General features: G+C 40.7%; 1 protein-coding gene across 1 annotated transcript; it reads left to right on the top strand.

Annotated features, from left to right (window-relative positions):
• The first annotated feature begins 79 nt into the window (after positions 1-79).
• RILPL2 (Rab interacting lysosomal protein like 2) lies at positions 80-18,364 on the top strand. The gene is made up of 4 exons (XM_075568338.1): positions 80-550; positions 1,594-1,745; positions 16,641-16,751; positions 17,562-18,364. The coding sequence occupies exons 1-4, from the start codon at positions 236-238 to the stop codon at positions 17,590-17,592; spliced, it is 609 nt and encodes a 202-aa protein (XP_075424453.1). The 5' UTR covers positions 80-235; the 3' UTR covers positions 17,593-18,364.
• Positions 18,365-19,496: the final 1,132 nt, after the last annotated feature.

Here is a 19,496-nt window from a genome sequence, read left to right as displayed (position 1 = left end):
GCCAAATGCTTCGGTATACCAAAACGAGGCTTGAGCCGCAGCCGCGCAACCACGTGCCAGTACAGGTGAGCCCTGATTGGCTGGGTAAAATACACAGCGCGCGCACCCTCGTTGGCCGGGAAGGTAGGTGTGAAGAATGCCGTCGCCATGGCAACCGCTACCGAAGTGCAGCGACTTGTGAAGAGGAAGTGGGTGACAGAGACAGGGACGGAGGCCCAACCCGGGGAAGTGCGTGATGTCCGTGGAGATGGAGCCGGAGGACCTGGGCCCCGAGGCAGCCTTGGACAAGGACCCCTTCCAGATGACCGTGGAGGATGTGTACGACATCTCCCACGTCGTAGGCCGGGACCTGTTGAAGATCAGCCGGGAGGCCCGAGTGTCCGACACCGTGTCCGAGCTGCAGTTTAAGATCGTGCGGGTCTTGGAGGTGTTGGAGGCCCTGGTCAACCGGTCCAGCCTGGCGGCCGAAGAGCTGAGGATGGAGAGGGACAACCTGAGGGACGAGGTGCAGAGGCTGCGGACGGACGGAGCCCAGGCAGGGTCAGGACAGGTAACTGAGGAGCTGAAGGATCTTTATCGGCAGCTAAAAGTAGTGGTACTGTGGCTGGTATCAAGAGATCATACACTTAGATTGTAAGCTCTTTGGGGCAAGGTCTCCTTTTGCCTTATATTGTCATTTACCTGTTGCAGTTATTCCCATTGTTTGTAATTGATTTACCGTCTATTGTAATGTTGTAAAGAATTGCGTAGATTGTTGGTGCTATATCAATAAAATGATATATACATAAGCCCCTTCGCCCTTTTCACTTTCAGAAAGGGACAAAAACAAAAACAAATTCTCTGTGTTCACCTATTTTGTATATTTTTTATTGTGCCAACAATGTAGGCAGCACTTTGGAAAACGCCAGTACAATACAGGGAATTATAATACTATAAGTGCCACAAAAATAAAATACCTGTCCCGGGAGCTTACAATCTAAGTTGAAATAATTATTTTTAAAAAAGTAGTTGTACAGTGATTTCAAGAGTTCACAACCCTGTAAACTCATCCATTGGCAGAGGGATCTGCAGCATGTTGCGTTGTTGCAAAGGAGTTCATGTCCAACGTTCTCTGGATCCATTTTGGAGAATAACAGATAACACAGTGAAGGTAATATCTCCCAGTGGAAACATCCATGGGCCCAGCTATGTTTTAAATTTAAGCCTTCAGTTGACCCATAGCAAAAGTAACAGAATTATTTGCTTATTTCTGAAGTAGTTCTGTAATTTGAAACCTCCATCCTGTAACTAGATTTTTCATTTAATTGTTCTAGTCAGTGACAGATTTCCCTTAGTCCCGTTGGGCCTGGGGCCACGGCGGCAAAAATGTCCGCCCCTTCTTCCACGCTAACGGGCCTGTTGGGAAGTCACTGATGGGATAATCAAACCCTGCAGGTCAATCAGACAGACTTAATTATAGGAGCTGTGTTTAGAATAACGGAGTAGAAAAATAATATTTATTCATCTTGAAATCATGTTACATTTTGTTTCGCTCACACCACCTGCTTCCATTCTAAATCTAGGATTAAACACACAATAATCCTTGTTTTACAGGTGGGTATTGGACAAGATAAAATGGTAATCGATCTTACAGACCCAAACCGTCCTCGATTCACACTGCAGGAGTTGAGAGACGTGCTGCAAGAAAGAAACAAGCTGAAAGTTCAACTTCTGGTGGCCCAAGAGGAATTGCAGTGCTATAAAAGGTAAATCTAAAGGGAGGAGTGGCTCAGTGAGTAAAGACACTGACTGGCACTGAGTCTGAAGCAGGGGAACTTGGTTCACTTCCTGGTGTCGGCTCCTTGTGACCATGGGCAAAATGTCTCTGTAAAGCGCTACGTAAAACTAGCAGCACTATACAAGAACAATCTATTATTATTAATCTAATTCATAAATGAAAACCAAAGAAAAGTATATAATGCTCTCTAAATCAAATAGTGTGATGATAATATGGTGGTGCCTGAGCCGTCAAGATTGGCGGTGGGTGCAACTGATGAGCTGCACTAGACAGAATTTGGTTTCAGCTGAGAAGTGAAAGCATATTTATTGCTAACACTTAGCAACTAGAAGCTCATTTCGTAGTGCACTCCTAGGCTTTTAAAACTTAACATTTAATTATTAATGGAGATAAAATAAGTTCTTAACACAAAGTGATAGTAATAAATACATATAATGTACAGTGGCGGGAGGGAATGAGGAGATGATAGATGGCCAAGGTATATAGTCTGATATACTGATGCTTAATTATACAGATCAAAAGCAGTGATACCTATTAGGCCTTGGTGGGAGAGTGGGTTACTCAGCTGGGAAAGCTCAAAAAATGCTTGCCCTGTGTATGTGTATTGTGTGTCATGTGGCATAGCGTACCGAGCACCCAACCTGTATTGATAAATAGCCCAAATCAGTGTGCTAGTCCTAAGTTTAATAAATATGATGTTATGGCTAATAAATGTAACCTACCATATTGAAACTGGTAGATATAATCACTGTATGTGCAACTCAATAACAGGTTGGTGGTACGTGGATTGATCCTGCGCCCAATGACATTTAACAATCACTCTACACAGATAGTATATACGGCAAGCTATTAATTAATAAAAGACCAGAATAAGCTGATGCTAAACACTCTGCTAAGTATTAAAGCAGTAAACAGATTTTTACTGTGGTTGTAAAGTAAGCCGTCAACAAATAATCAATACTGTAAATAATTGTCCTTAGCAAAGATCCCTGCACACATAACCTTTTAACAAGTCATTGAACTATAAGTGCATGAATGGGTTTCAGTGTGTAGCAGATGCTAGCAGACTAGCAGTGTGGGATAGAGCATACATGGAATCGCAACTAATTGCTACAAAATCCCTGCTAGCTGCAGGACAGAGTAACACAATGTATCACAGTATAGAGGCAGGCTGTAACAAAAAACCACTGAGCGAGTAGAGCCAGTTAACCCTGGACACGATCGCATTTAAAAGGAGCACCAGCAGAGACCACAAGCACAAAATGTTGATACTACCCGTCTCTCTCAATTCTCTCGCGCTGACGTCACCACGCCAAAACGCCCTACGCGTTTCCCTCCTTGACGGAGATTCTTCAGGGGCGAGTGATAACCAGCTGATCTCAGAAGCATGTTTATATAGCGTCATGGGCTGCCATAGCAACCCGCGGGCCAATAGAAAACTTACTCAATGCTTATACTGATCAGTAGGGAACTGTATGTTTAGAACAGCAATGGTTAAAGGGGTACACACTAATTACAACAATAATAATGGCTAATAAAGGTTTAAAAGACTCACCAGCGTATGGGATATGAGCTCATGTATGAGGGCATGTATTAGACTTATTTGGCCCATACCAAATTAACAGATACTGATTGGCTGTTCAGTGATATGTGGCAAAACTTGATCATAGTGGGCTGGAGGTATTTAAACATGTACTGATGTAAATGCATATTAAACTTTGCTAGGTTCACGATTAAAGATGTATTTGCTTGCTTGCCAGTAAGATAGGGAGACAGTAAATAACAGATATATAGTTTATAACAGCATGAGACAAATTGTAGATAATTTGAACATAATGTCGATCTCCACAGATGATCAAATAAATGGAGTATATGTAAAACCCTCATTTAACCCTTGAGGGTATAGAGTTTTTAGTTTATATATCCATTCTGCCTCACGTTTTAATAGTCTGTTATTTATATCACCACCACGTATATTGTTTTTAAGGTGGTCAATGCCTATAAAAGATAGGCACTTAATGTCTCCCTGATGAATATTATTTACATGACGTGCAACTGGTGTTTCTAATTTGTTGTGGACCGAGTTTATATGTTCAAGTACTCGTTTTTTAAACTCCCTGATGGTTTTACCAACATATCTGAGGCCACACTCACAACTGATCAAATATATTACATTGATGGTTTTGCAACTTATATGGTGTCTGATATCAAATGTCACTGATTTGTCGTGAGATAAGAAGAATTTAGCAGGGTTGATATATTGACATGCTTTGCAGTTCTTGCACTTGTGCATGCCCATTGGTGGAGGTGTTAACCAAGTAGATGATATGGCGCGTTTAAAGTGACTGTGCACAAGGCCGTCCTGCAGATTAGCTGATCTCCTGCTAGTGATACTTGGAGTATCTTTTAGGATTTTAACAAGGTCATCATCAGATCTTAAGATGTACCAATGTTTCATGAAAATCTTCTTGATCTCATGCCACCTATAATTATAAGTTCCAATGCAACGAACCTGTGTATTAGGTGATTTCATATTAGGACCCAGTAATTGTGCTCTGTCACTATCTCTTGCACGATGATATGCGTGTTTCAATGTAGACATTGGGTATCCCCTATCTAAGAACCGATCTTTCAGGTCTTGAGCCTGTATGTAAAATTCTCTCAATGTGGAGCAATTGCGACGTAGTCGCAGATATTGCCCAATGGGGATGCTTTTGACTAAAGATGGAGGGTGGTGGCTGGTAGCCGCCAAAAGACTATTAGTGGCCGTCTTTTTTCTAAAGATCGTGGTTTGCACATTACCATCTGGGTCCTTGCTAATTTTCAGGTCCAAAAATGTTATCTCAGTTGCATTGTACTCAAATGTCAATTTTAGGTTCAAATCATTAGCATTCAATAGAGACACGAATTCAACCAATATATTTACTGGACCATGCCAGATCAATAGTATGTCGTCTATGAAACGAATCCACAAATCAATGTATTGTGTGTATTGCACCAATTTGTCACTGAACACATGTTGATCTTCCCACCAGCCCAGGTATAGATTAGCGTATGTTGGTGCACAGGATGTGCCCATCGCTGTTCCCTGGGTCTGGTGGTACAGTGTTCCGTCAAATAGAAAGAAGTTGTGACAAAGGACAAATTGCAGAAGGTCTATCATAAATTTGTTATGTTCAATGTAACCAGAGCCCCTTGTAGAGAGAAAATGGCTACATGCTTTAACACCATTACAATGGATGATACTGGAATAGAGAGATTCCACATCCATTGTGACAAACAGGGTTTGGTTATCACAATTGATGCCATCTAGTCTTCGTAAGGTGTCTTTCGTGTCCTTAATGTGAGATGGTAAATTTGACACGAAAGGACGCATGATTTGATCCAGGTATACACTACAGTGTTCAGTAAGGTTATTATTGCCGGAGACAATAGGCCTACCTGGCGGTCTTTTTTGATCTTTATGAATTTTAGGCAATGTATAAAATGTTGCCACTGTAGGTGTCCTGGGTAACAAATAATCATGCTCATTTTGGTCAATGATGTTGTTGGTGAGGGCACTTTTCAAGATGGATTGAAGTTCTTTAATGAACCTCATAGTAGGATTGCAATCCAGTATCTTATATGTTGTTCTATCTTTTAAGATACGTTTGCATTCCTTGACATAAAATTCAGTGTCCATAACAACAACATTCCCACCTTTGTCTGAAGGTTTGATTGTGATTTCTTGTTGTGTCATTAATTCCCTGAATGCCACATTTTCTTTTTTTGTGATGTTATGTCGCATGTGTTTTTTAATTTTCATTTTCTCTAGGTCCCGAGTAACTAGGTTGGTAAAGACTTCAACCTGGGGACATAATGACATAAAGGGGGTAAATTTACTTTTTGGTTTACAACTAGAGAACGGACCTTCTCTCTTATCAGGTGGACTTTCGTTTTCATCTAATAGTGACCTAAGGTTCTGTACATTTGTCTGATCGGATGCGGCGAGGCCAATAGTGTCAATTTCACGTCTAGATTTTTTAGCGTGAAATTTATGCAGTAGCAGTTTACGGGAAAACAGATTTAGATCCTTTACCCACTCAAACAGATTAAAATCCTTGGTGGGTGAAAAGGATAGTCCCTTCTCTAATAGTGAGATGTGATCGCCAGTTAGATTAATTTTTGACAGATTAAAGATCTTTAATTTCCCGTCTTCTACTGCTATAGAATTTATTTTCTGCGTTGGCTTTTGCCTGCTTTTTCCTTGGTCAATTGTTTTTTTGTTATTGCCCCCTCGTCTTGTTGGTCTCTTGCGAGGGGGTATTCCAAAAAAGCAATAGTATTGGTATCAGTTTGAGAGATCCCACTTGTAGAGGGAGATGGGGCAGACATTCTGGTTTCTGAACCACTAGCTGTTTCAGACTCTGAATTCTCAGCCTCCGCGGAGGAGTAATTGATCGTGGGCTGTCTTCTCTTCTGGGATTTTTTATAACTGTACACCTGATGTAGACTGTAATCTAGAGCATCCCTCTGAAATTTTCTGTGTTTCCTTTCTTTGATTTCATTTCTAAACTTATCAACTTCTCTTTGTAGTTTAGATTCCATATCATCAAAATCTTTGTGGGCTCTAAAGTCATCCAGTTTGCGTAATTGGATATCAAGTTCCTTTTGTATATTCAGTAACCTGGTCTGTTGAGTTTCAACCAATAATTTTATTAGGGACTGTGAACATGTTGATAGTATGTTCTCCCATTGCTGGGTAAACTCAACAGTGGTTATATGATACGCTGGAGAGAGGCCTATCCGTAAGCCCCGTGGAATCATAAAATTAAAGATCTTTAATCTGTCAAAAATTAATCTAACTGGCGATCACATCTCACTATTAGAGAAGGGACTATCCTTTTCACCCACCAAGGATTTTAATCTGTTTGAGTGGGTAAAGGATCTAAATCTGTTTTCCCGTAAACTGCTACTGCATAAATTTCACGCTAAAAAATCTAGACGTGAAATTGACACTATTGGCCTCGCCGCATCCGATCAGACAAATGTACAGAACCTTATGTCACTATTAGATGAAAACGAAAGTCCACCTGATAAGAGAGAAGGTCCGTTCTCTAGTTGTAAACCAAAAAGTAAATTTACCCCCTTTATGTCATTATGTCCCCAGGTTGAAGTCTTTACCAACCTAGTTACTCGGGACCTAGAGAAAATGAAAATTAAAAAACACATGCGACATAACATCACAAAAAAAGAAAATGTGGCATTCAGGGAATTAATGACACAACAAGAAATCACAATCAAACCTTCAGACAAAGGTGGGAATGTTGTTGTTATGGACACTGAATTTTATGTCAAGGAATGCAAACGTATCTTAAAAGATAGAACAACATATAAGATACTGGATTGCAATCCTACTATGAGGTTCATTAAAGAACTTCAATCCATCTTGAAAAGTGCCCTCACCAACAACATCATTGACCAAAATGAGCATGATTATTTGTTACCCAGGACACCTACAGTGGCAACATTTTATACATTGCCTAAAATTCATAAAGATCAAAAAAGACCGCCAGGTAGGCCTATTGTCTCCGGCAATAATAACCTTACTGAACACTGTAGTGTATACCTGGATCAAATCATGCGTCCTTTCGTGTCAAATTTACCATCTCACATTAAGGACACGAAAGACACCTTACGAAGACTAGATGGCATCAATTGTGATAACCAAACCCTGTTTGTCACAATGGATGTGGAATCTCTCTATTCCAGTATCATCCATTGTAATGGTGTTAAAGCATGTAGCCATTTTCTCTCTACAAGGGGCTCTGGTTACATTGAACATAACAAATTTATGATAGACCTTCTGCAATTTGTCCTTTGTCACAACTTCTTTCTATTTGACGGAACACTGTACCACCAGACCCAGGGAACAGCGATGGGCACATCCTGTGCACCAACATACGCTAATCTATACCTGGGCTGGTGGGAAGATCAACATGTGTTCAGTGACAAATTGGTGCAATACACACAATACATTGATTTGTGGATTCGTTTCATAGACGACATACTATTGATCTGGCATGGTCCAGTAAATATATTGGTTGAATTCGTGTCTCTATTGAATGCTAATGATTTGAACCTAAAATTGACATTTGAGTACAATGCAACTGAGATAACATTTTTGGACCTGAAAATTAGCAAGGACCCAGATGGTAATGTGCAAACCACGATCTTTAGAAAAAAGACGGCCACTAATAGTCTTTTGGCGGCTACCAGCCACCACCCTCCATCTTTAGTCAAAAGCATCCCCATTGGGCAATATCTGCGACTACGTCGCAATTGCTCCACATTGAGAGAATTTTACATACAGGCTCAAGACCTGAAAGATCGGTTCTTAGATAGGGGATACCCAATGTCTACATTGAAACACGCATATCATCGTGCAAGAGATAGTGACAGAGCACAATTACTGGGTCCTAATATGAAATCACCTAATACACAGGTTCGTTGCATTGGAACTTATAATTATAGGTGGCATGAGATCAAGAAGATTTTCATGAAACATTGGTACATCTTAAGATCTGATGATGACCTTGTTAAAATCCTAAAAGATACTCCAAGTATCACTAGCAGGAGATCAGCTAATCTGCAGGACGGCCTTGTGCACAGTCACTTTAAACGCGCCATATCATCTACTTGGTTAACACCTCCACCAATGGGCATGCACAAGTGCAAGAACTGCAAAGCATGTCAATATATCAACCCTGCTAAATTCTTCTTATCTCACGACAAATCAGTGACATTTGATATCAGACACCATATAAGTTGCAAAACCATCAATGTAATATATTTGATCAGTTGTGAGTGTGGCCTCAGATATGTTGGTAAAACCATCAGGGAGTTTAAAAAACGAGTACTTGAACATATAAACTCGGTCCACAACAAATTAGAAACACCAGTTGCACGTCATGTAAATAATATTCATCAGGGAGACATTAAGTGCCTATCTTTTATAGGCATTGACCACCTTAAAAACAATATACGTGGTGGTGATATAAATAACAGACTATTAAAACGTGAGGCAGAATGGATATATAAACTAAAAACTCTATACCCTCAAGGGTTAAATGAGGGTTTTACATATACTCCATTTATTTGATCATCTGTGGAGATCGACATTATGTTCAAATTATCTACAATTTGTCTCATGCTGTTATAAACTATATATCTGTTATTTACTGTCTCCCTATCTTACTGGCAAGCAAGCAAATACATCTTTAATCGTGAACCTAGCAAAGTTTAATATGCATTTACATCAGTACATGTTTAAATACCTCCAGCCCACTATGATCAAGTTTTGCCACATATCACTGAACAGCCAATCAGTATCTGTTAATTTGGTATGGGCCAAATAAGTCTAATACATGCCCTCATACATGAGCTCATATCCCATACGCTGGTGAGTCTTTTAAACCTTTATTAGCCATTATTATTGTTGTAATTAGTGTGTACCCCTTTAACCATTGCTGTTCTAAACATACAGTTCCCTACTGATCAGTATAAGCATTGAGTAAGTTTTCTATTGGCCCGCGGGTTGCTATGGCAGCCCATGACGCTATATAAACATGCTTCTGAGATCAGCTGGTTATCACTCGCCCCTGAAGAATCTCCGTCAAGGAGGGAAACGCGTAGGGCGTTTTGGCGTGGTGACGTCAGCGCGAGAGAATTGAGAGAGACGGGTAGTATCAACATTTTGTGCTTGTGGTCTCTGCTGGTGCTCCTTTTAAATGCGATCGTGTCCAGGGTTAACTGGCTCTACTCGCTCAGTGGTTTTTTGTTACAGCCTGCCTCTATACTGTGATACATTGTGTTACTCTGTCCTGCAGCTAGCAGGGATTTTGTAGCAATTAGTTGCGATTCCATGTATGCTCTATCCCACACTGCTAGTCTGCTAGCATCTGCTACACACTGAAACCCATTCATGCACTTATAGTTCAATGACTTGTTAAAAGGTTATGTGTGCAGGGATCTTTGCTAAGGACAATTATTTACAGTATTGATTATTTGTTGACGGCTTACTTTACAACCACAGTAAAAATCTGTTTACTGCTTTAATACTTAGCAGAGTGTTTAGCATCAGCTTATTCTGGTCTTTTATTAATTAATAGCTTGCCGTATATACTATCTGTGTAGAGTGATTGTTAAATGTCATTGGGCGCAGGATCAATCCACGTACCACCAACCTGTTATTGAGTTGCACATACAGTGATTATATCTACCAGTTTCAATATGGTAGGTTACATTTATTAGCCATAACATCATATTTATTAAACTTAGGACTAGCACACTGATTTGGGCTATTTATCAATACAGGTTGGGTGCTCGGTACGCTATGCCACATGACACACAATACACATACACAGGGCAAGCATTTTTTGAGCTTTCCCAGCTGAGTAACCCACTCTCCCACCAAGGCCTAATAGGTATCACTGCTTTTGATCTGTATAATTAAGCATCAGTATATCAGACTATATACCTTGGCCATCTATCATCTCCTCATTCCCTCCCGCCACTGTACATTATATGTATTTATTACTATCACTTTGTGTTAAGAACTTATTTTATCTCCATTAATAATTAAATGTTAAGTTTTAAAAGCCTAGGAGTGCACTACGAAATGAGCTTCTAGTTGCTAAGTGTTAGCAATAAATATGCTTTCACTTCTCAGCTGAAACCAAATTCTGTCTAGTGCAGCTCATCAGTTGCACCCACCGCCAATCTTGACGGCTCAGGCACCACCATATTATCATCACACTATTTGATTTAGAGAGCATTATATACTTTTCTTTGGTTTTCATTTAGTGTTTACTATAGGGGAACGTAAGAATCCTCTTCTTTATTTTGCTCCTACCTCTATTAAGAGATTATTAGTTAAATTCATCTAAATATGACAGGTTTTTTGTCCACCAGCTGGGATACCAGCTCCTGGCATGATGAGGCAAAAAAAGTCTTCTCTGTGGAGAACACGTACACACCCTACAACAACACAGATAATATCACTGATTTTTTCCGAATCCTTAATCGCCTATTCAAGTCTCAAGCACAGACTTGGTGGGAGGTCTCTAGTTTGCAGAATTATGATACACAAGATATGATTCCACGGGGCTTACGGATAGGCCTCTCTCCAGCGTATCATATAACCACTGTTGAGTTTACCCAGCAATGGGAGAACATACTATCAACATGTTCACAGTCCCTAATAAAATTATTGGTTGAAACTCAACAGACCAGGTTACTGAATATACAAAAGGAACTTGATATCCAATTACGCAAACTGGATGACTTTAGAGCCCACAAAGATTTTGATGATATGGAATCTAAACTACAAAGAGAAGTTGATAAGTTTAGAAATGAAATCAAAGAAAGGAAACACAGAAAATTTCAGAGGGATGCTCTAGATTACAGTCTACATCAGGTGTACAGTTATAAAAAATCCCAGAAGAGAAGACAGCCCACGATCAATTACTCCTCCGCGGAGGCTGAGAATTCAGAGTCTGAAACAGCTAGTGGTTCAGAAACCAGAATGTCTGCCCCATCTCCCTCTACAAGTGGGATCTCTCAAACTGATACCAATACGATTGCTTTTTTGGAATACCCCCTCGCAAGAGACCAACAAGACGAGGGGGCAATAACAAAAAAACAATTGACCAAGGAAAAAGCAGGCAAAAGCCAACGCAGAAAATAAATTCTATAGCAGTAGAAGACGGGAAATTAAAGATCTTTAATCTGTCAAAAATTAATCTAACTGGCGATCACATCTCACTATTAGAGAAGGGACTATCCTTTTCACCCACCAAGGATTTTAATCTGTTTGAGTGGGTAAAGGATCTAAATCTGTTTTCCCGTAAACTGCTACTGCATAAATTTCACGCTAAAAAATCTAGACGTGAAATTGACACTATTGGCCTCGCCGCATCCGATCAGACAAATGTACAGAACCTTATGTCACTATTAGATGAAAACGAAAGTCCACCTGATAAGAGAGAAGGTCCGTTCTCTAGTTGTAAACCAAAAAGTAAATTTACCCCCTTTATGTCATTATGTCCCCAGGTTGAAGTCTTTACCAACCTAGTTACTCGGGACCTAGAGAAAATGAAAATTAAAAAACACATGCGACATAACATCACAAAAAAAGAAAATGTGGCATTCAGGGAATTAATGACACAACAAGAAATCACAATCAAACCTTCAGACAAAGGTGGGAATGTTGTTGTTATGGACACTGAATTTTATGTCAAGGAATGCAAACGTATCTTAAAAGATAGAACAACATATAAGATACTGGATTGCAATCCTACTATGAGGTTCATTAAAGAACTTCAATCCATCTTGAAAAGTGCCCTCACCAACAACATCATTGACCAAAATGAGCATGATTATTTGTTACCCAGGACACCTACAGTGGCAACATTTTATACATTGCCTAAAATTCATAAAGATCAAAAAAGACCGCCAGGTAGGCCTATTGTCTCCGGCAATAATAACCTTACTGAACACTGTAGTGTATACCTGGATCAAATCATGCGTCCTTTCGTGTCAAATTTACCATCTCACATTAAGGACACGAAAGACACCTTACGAAGACTAGATGGCATCAATTGTGATAACCAAACCCTGTTTGTCACAATGGATGTGGAATCTCTCTATTCCAGTATCATCCATTGTAATGGTGTTAAAGCATGTAGCCATTTTCTCTCTACAAGGGGCTCTGGTTACATTGAACATAACAAATTTATGATAGACCTTCTGCAATTTGTCCTTTGTCACAACTTCTTTCTATTTGACGGAACACTGTACCACCAGACCCAGGGAACAGCGATGGGCACATCCTGTGCACCAACATACGCTAATCTATACCTGGGCTGGTGGGAAGATCAACATGTGTTCAGTGACAAATTGGTGCAATACACACAATACATTGATTTGTGGATTCGTTTCATAGACGACATACTATTGATCTGGCATGGTCCAGTAAATATATTGGTTGAATTCGTGTCTCTATTGAATGCTAATGATTTGAACCTAAAATTGACATTTGAGTACAATGCAACTGAGATAACATTTTTGGACCTGAAAATTAGCAAGGACCCAGATGGTAATGTGCAAACCACGATCTTTAGAAAAAAGACGGCCACTAATAGTCTTTTGGCGGCTACCAGCCACCACCCTCCATCTTTAGTCAAAAGCATCCCCATTGGGCAATATCTGCGACTACGTCGCAATTGCTCCACATTGAGAGAATTTTACATACAGGCTCAAGACCTGAAAGATCGGTTCTTAGATAGGGGATACCCAATGTCTACATTGAAACACGCATATCATCGTGCAAGAGATAGTGACAGAGCACAATTACTGGGTCCTAATATGAAATCACCTAATACACAGGTTCGTTGCATTGGAACTTATAATTATAGGTGGCATGAGATCAAGAAGATTTTCATGAAACATTGGTACATCTTAAGATCTGATGATGACCTTGTTAAAATCCTAAAAGATACTCCAAGTATCACTAGCAGGAGATCAGCTAATCTGCAGGACGGCCTTGTGCACAGTCACTTTAAACGCGCCATATCATCTACTTGGTTAACACCTCCACCAATGGGCATGCACAAGTGCAAGAACTGCAAAGCATGTCAATATATCAACCCTGCTAAATTCTTCTTATCTCACGACAAATCAGTGACATTTGATATCAGACACCATATAAGTTGCAAAACCATCAATGTAATATATTTGATCAGTTGTGAGTGTGGCCTCAGATATGTTGGTAAAACCATCAGGGAGTTTAAAAAACGAGTACTTGAACATATAAACTCGGTCCACAACAAATTAGAAACACCAGTTGCACGTCATGTAAATAATATTCATCAGGGAGACATTAAGTGCCTATCTTTTATAGGCATTGACCACCTTAAAAACAATATACGTGGTGGTGATATAAATAACAGACTATTAAAACGTGAGGCAGAATGGATATATAAACTAAAAACTCTATACCCTCAAGGGTTAAATGAGGGTTTTACATATACTCCATTTATTTGATCATCTGTGGAGATCGACATTATGTTCAAATTATCTACAATTTGTCTCATGCTGTTATAAACTATATATCTGTTATTTACTGTCTCCCTATCTTACTGGCAAGCAAGCAAATACATCTTTAATCGTGAACCTAGCAAAGTTTAATATGCATTTACATCAGTACATGTTTAAATACCTCCAGCCCACTATGATCAAGTTTTGCCACATATCACTGAACAGCCAATCAGTATCTGTTAATTTGGTATGGGCCAAATAAGTCTAATACATGCCCTCATACATGAGCTCATATCCCATACGCTGGTGAGTCTTTTAAACCTTTATTAGCCATTATTATTGTTGTAATTAGTGTGTACCCCTTTAACCATTGCTGTTCTAAACATACAGTTCCCTACTGATCAGTATAAGCATTGAGTAAGTTTTCTATTGGCCCGCGGGTTGCTATGGCAGCCCATGACGCTATATAAACATGCTTCTGAGATCAGCTGGTTATCACTCGCCCCTGAAGAATCTCCGTCAAGGAGGGAAACGCGTAGGGCGTTTTGGCGTGGTGACGTCAGCGCGAGAGAATTGAGAGAGACGGGTAGTATCAACATTTTGTGCTTGTGGTCTCTGCTGGTGCTCCTTTTAAATGCGATCGTGTCCAGGGTTAACTGGCTCTACTCGCTCAGTGGTTTTTTGTTACAGCCTGCCTCTATACTGTGATACATTGTGTTACTCTGTCCTGCAGCTAGCAGGGATTTTGTAGCAATTAGTTGCGATTCCATGTATGCTCTATCCCACACTGCTAGTCTGCTAGCATCTGCTACACACTGAAACCCATTCATGCACTTATAGTTCAATGACTTGTTAAAAGGTTATGTGTGCAGGGATCTTTGCTAAGGACAATTATTTACAGTATTGATTATTTGTTGACGGCTTACTTTACAACCACAGTAAAAATCTGTTTACTGCTTTAATACTTAGCAGAGTGTTTAGCATCAGCTTATTCTGGTCTTTTATTAATTAATAGCTTGCCGTATATACTATCTGTGTAGAGTGATTGTTAAATGTCATTGGGCGCAGGATCAATCCACGTACCACCAACCTGTTATTGAGTTGCACATACAGTGATTATATCTACCAGTTTCAATATGGTAGGTTACATTTATTAGCCATAACATCATATTTATTAAACTTAGGACTAGCACACTGATTTGGGCTATTTATCAATACAGGTTGGGTGCTCGGTACGCTATGCCACATGACACACAATACACATACACAGGGCAAGCATTTTTTGAGCTTTCCCAGCTGAGTAACCCACTCTCCCACCAAGGCCTAATAGGTATCACTGCTTTTGATCTGTATAATTAAGCATCAGTATATCAGACTATATACCTTGGCCATCTATCATCTCCTCATTCCCTCCCGCCACTGTACATTATATGTATTTATTACTATCACTTTGTGTTAAGAACTTATTTTATCTCCATTAATAATTAAATGTTAAGTTTTAAAAGCCTAGGAGTGCACTACGAAATGAGCTTCTAGTTGCTAAGTGTTAGCAATAAATATGCTTTCACTTCTCAGCTGAAACCAAATTTAATCTAATTCATGCCTGCGTTATACAATCGAAAACACTAAAAGGAGATAAGATAGAACTGCTATTTTACATGAAAGCTCAGCTTTAACAAGACAAATATGGAATTCATTTACAGCTGTTCTATAGAGACATAAGAATTATCCATTTAGAACCTTTGTGATATTAAGTGTTGCACTGCATGGTTAGTAATATTAGACAAACAATGTTATTAGGGTAAATTCAGAAGGCAGAGAGGGAATTCCCTACCCCCTAAGGCCTTGGTCCGGCGGCGCGCGCGGCCTCGTTCCACCAGCGCGCGCGGCCTCGTTCCACCAGCTGCTTGCCTCCGGTCTGGATGTCCCCGCTGGCTCCTTCCGGCGTGGCTGACTGCATGCTGTGACGCGTCAGCCAGCCGAAGCTACAAGGAGCTTGTGGTTTCGGCGAGTTCCACGTCACGTGACACGCAAGGCAGCCAATCCGATATCCCCCCCCCCGTTCCGATTCCACCCTCTGCTCCGATCCCCCCCGTTCCGATTCCCCCCTCTGCTCCGATCACCTCCCCCTGCTTCGATTTCCCCCCTCTGCTTCGATTTCCCCCCTCTGCTTCCCCTCCTGCTCCGATTTCCCCCCCTCTGCTTCCCCCCTTGCTCCAATTCACCCCCCCGTGTGTGTGAGAGTGTGACTGAGGGCCTGCGCTGTGGAGCTGTGTGATGGTCCCACCCCCTCACGTCATGGCTGCGCCCCCCCCCCCCCCCCCCACCTGTTTTGGCCACGCCCCGGGGGAAAAAAATCACTGCAGATTGCGGTGCAGTGAATTGCACGCGCCGCCTAGCAAGGCGGCCGTGCGGGCGCGTGCTGTGGGGCCTTAGCCTCAGAGTTTACAATTTAATCCTAGACATTGGGAAATGAACATGTCTGGTGTCTGCATGGGAGAGAGTGCCTGGTGAGAAAAATCAACATGGAGGTGTTTGAGGAAGAACAGTAGGAGGTCGAGATACCAAGCGTTATTGGCTTTACCACTTCAACACAGAGATTATGGTTGGATATGTGTGAAGGAGCCTAGGGGATTTTTATAATGTCCCATGAGCCCACAGGATAACAATAATACACAATATGTTCTATGTTGTATCAATAGACACAATTATGAGGAAAGAAATATTGGAATATTAGGCAAGTTTTGGAAGTCGGGACTATACAATATCCCTTGTGTTATTTCAGTGGCATCATTCCTCCAACTGAAGACCACATTGTAACAATAGAAAATGAATCCATAATCACCAGCTCTCCGAGACCAAACGGAAAAAACAAAGATAAAAGGATAAAACGAATGTGAGTATTTACTGCTGTGTCAAAGTTCCTGAGCTAGGTAGATTGTAAGATACAGATGGCATGCAGTCAGGCCACCCACACCCTGCATTCTTCACCAGATATATACACAATGAATGAATACCATTCCATTTTGTACAACCACTTCGCAGTGAGCTGTAATGGTTTAGTGACGCTTTGTTAGTGTTCAAAATTTCCTACCGAAGCTGTAATTAATGAACATGAGCACGCTTCTCCACCTCCCTTCGGATGCTGTAATGTAGATCAAAATAGCGCTGCTGGAAATCCACCGTAGAGGTGACAACTTACACACCTCGGAATCATATTTGTTTTTTTTGTTTTTTAAACATACTCTATATTTTATTGCACGTCCCCTTCAATACGGCTGTCTCTCCAGCAGCTAGAGTTAGGCTGTGGCCCCAGTCCTCACTGCTGCACACGCGCATGGCGGCGATTGCACACACTACAGCCACGATCGGCGGTCTGTAGGGGAGCGATGATATGGGTGGGGGCGAGGCATATCTCCCCTTCCATTGGCTGCCCGCCAAGCATGGGAAGACAAAACTCTTGCCTTCCCTGCCAGCGTACGTGTCACAGCACTTTGCGTGCCCACACACACGGCCACTGGGGTTTGCCCCATAGGGGGCTGTGCTGTGGTGTGTGGCGCACACGCCACAGCGACCTGGCCTTAAATTGCATGAGATGACTATTTTCTGTAAGCGGTAGCAAGGTTCGTCAGAAAAACAAGCTTTGGATAGGGAGTTTTTTTTTTGTTTGGTCTAATTGTGACTCTCTCCCTTTTCCCCAAAACAGGTTTTCCTTTAAACAAGGGAATCAAACGTAATGAAGTGTTTTCTGTGCGGTCGTATGATTCGGTTTCCTTTTACCTTGTATATTTTATTTTTGTGTTATTTTAGGCTTGTGCCTGTAAATCCATTGTTTTTATATGTTAACTTCATTCTTTGTGGCCTAACCCGAATATACAGTGCCTGCCAATGTCTGCCTGATTCCCCAAATTTGTTTTACGATACTCAAAATCCGAAATCACTGTCCATCAAATACAACGTTTGAGAACATTAAGCAATTTGTTACTAGCGTATATCCAAGAATCGGCATCGATACTGGCTTTACCAGGTCTCATCCTGTTTTTGATGCTTTGTACTTTCATGAAAATCTTTCAAATACTCTCACACTTAATGAGTCTAATTAACCAAACTAGACTACTTTCAATTACGTGAAAATGGGAACAAAAATAATCAGTATTATATCCAACATGGACAAAGACCCACAACTATGAAAATACATTTGTGTGGGACACTTACCCATGTTAACCGCCTCCTGTAGCAAAATTTACAGCGATAGCTCAATAGGAACCTTAACAAAAGATTGAAATCCAAGATGACCTTCAAGGGACAATGAGATAGTATGGTATTGCCAATAGCGAGAGCTGCAAGTTTAAGAATTTAATAATTTGGTTTATTAAGTTGGCCAGTCCCATACAGAATTGTTTTGTACAGTGTAAAAAGCACATATTGAACATACCACCAATGTGTCTTAAGCCAACTTGCATTTCTTAACCTTTCTATATGAACAGATTAAATTGGTTTTAAAAAGTGTCGTTTTGTAGAAGACTCATATGCAGACATACTTTTGCCTCCAACATTGTTTATAGAGACAATCCAATCTGTTTTCATACATGATTGAAGCAAGGGGTCTCAAGCTGAACCCCATTCATTTCAGCTCTGGGGACCCCCCCCCCTGCTTCCAGAGTTGCTTACCTCTGTAGTGGGTGCCAGTAGCCACTTCAGGGTTCACTATATGGCTGCTTTTCCCGGACTAATAGGAAGCCATGTCGTCATCTCGTGCAGCTTCCTATTGGCCCATGTGAATGGGTGCTTTAAACAGCAGGCGATATTAGCACCCACCTTTTGGAGGCAAGTATCCCTGGGAGCAAGGGGGTCCCCCCAGAACTGAAATTAATGGGGTTCAGTTCCAAAGACCGCTTGCTTCTAATCTGTATTAATGGAGGGAAAAAAATGCTTGGATTGGTCCTTTAAACGGTGCTTATGAACAATTGCAGCAGCATTGTCATGTTAACCCTTGCAGTGCCAGGACTACAGCACATTGCTTTCTTCCCTTTAGGCCTTGGAGTATCGTTTTTATTTACTATATTAATCTGTGAAAGGTATCTACTCTTCTAAATCTGAGTGGAAATCCTGCTCTGTATAGTTAGTGGTGCCCTTGTGTATACATACAATGCAGGGTGGCAGGCTCCTATGTAATACTTTTCCATCTACAGACCTAGATTTCTTCAGTAATTAATATACTGCCAATAAAACTAGATTATAAATTGTATCGAATAATTTCCTTAGCCACAAAGTTATAATAAAGAAAAGCCCTCCCTCAGACTTTCCCCTCAGTTCCGTAGTACAGATGTAAGGTGCGTTAAAGTAAATACTGAATTTATGAATGACCGATATCCGCTGTGTCATTTCCCAGCTGACTACCAACATCTCCATTATTTTTTTGATGCAGTAATTAAGATCTCATGTCCCAACTAATGATGCAGTTGCAGGCAAATAATACGACTTACTTCCCAATCAGGATTTCTGCAAACAAACTCAGAAATGGAAAAAAAAAAAAAAGTATAACGGTGTAAGAGCAAAGTGCATCTTCCAGCTGGAAAACTGTAATAGTGCAATGTAAGGGAGAAAAAAGTCTGCACACTAGAAATGTACATCAATTATA

Source organism: Ascaphus truei, chromosome 13, assembly GCF_040206685.1.
Source record: "Ascaphus truei isolate aAscTru1 chromosome 13, aAscTru1.hap1, whole genome shotgun sequence".
Lineage (NCBI taxonomy): Eukaryota > Metazoa > Chordata > Amphibia > Anura > Ascaphidae > Ascaphus > Ascaphus truei.
This window is presented reverse-complemented; position numbering and strand designations above follow the sequence as displayed.

Excerpts from the sequence above, each read along its gene's own strand:
- RILPL2 (XM_075568338.1), top strand. The coding sequence starts at position 236 with ATGTCCGTGGAGATGGAGCCGGAGGACCTGGGCCCCGAGGCAGCCTTG. Across the intron at positions 551-1,593 it reads CCCAGGCAGGGTCAGGACAG|GTGGGTATTGGACAAGATAA; the intron begins GTAACTGAGGAG and ends CTTGTTTTACAG. Across the intron at positions 1,746-16,640 it reads GAATTGCAGTGCTATAAAAG|TGGCATCATTCCTCCAACTG; the intron begins GTAAATCTAAAG and ends GTGTTATTTCAG.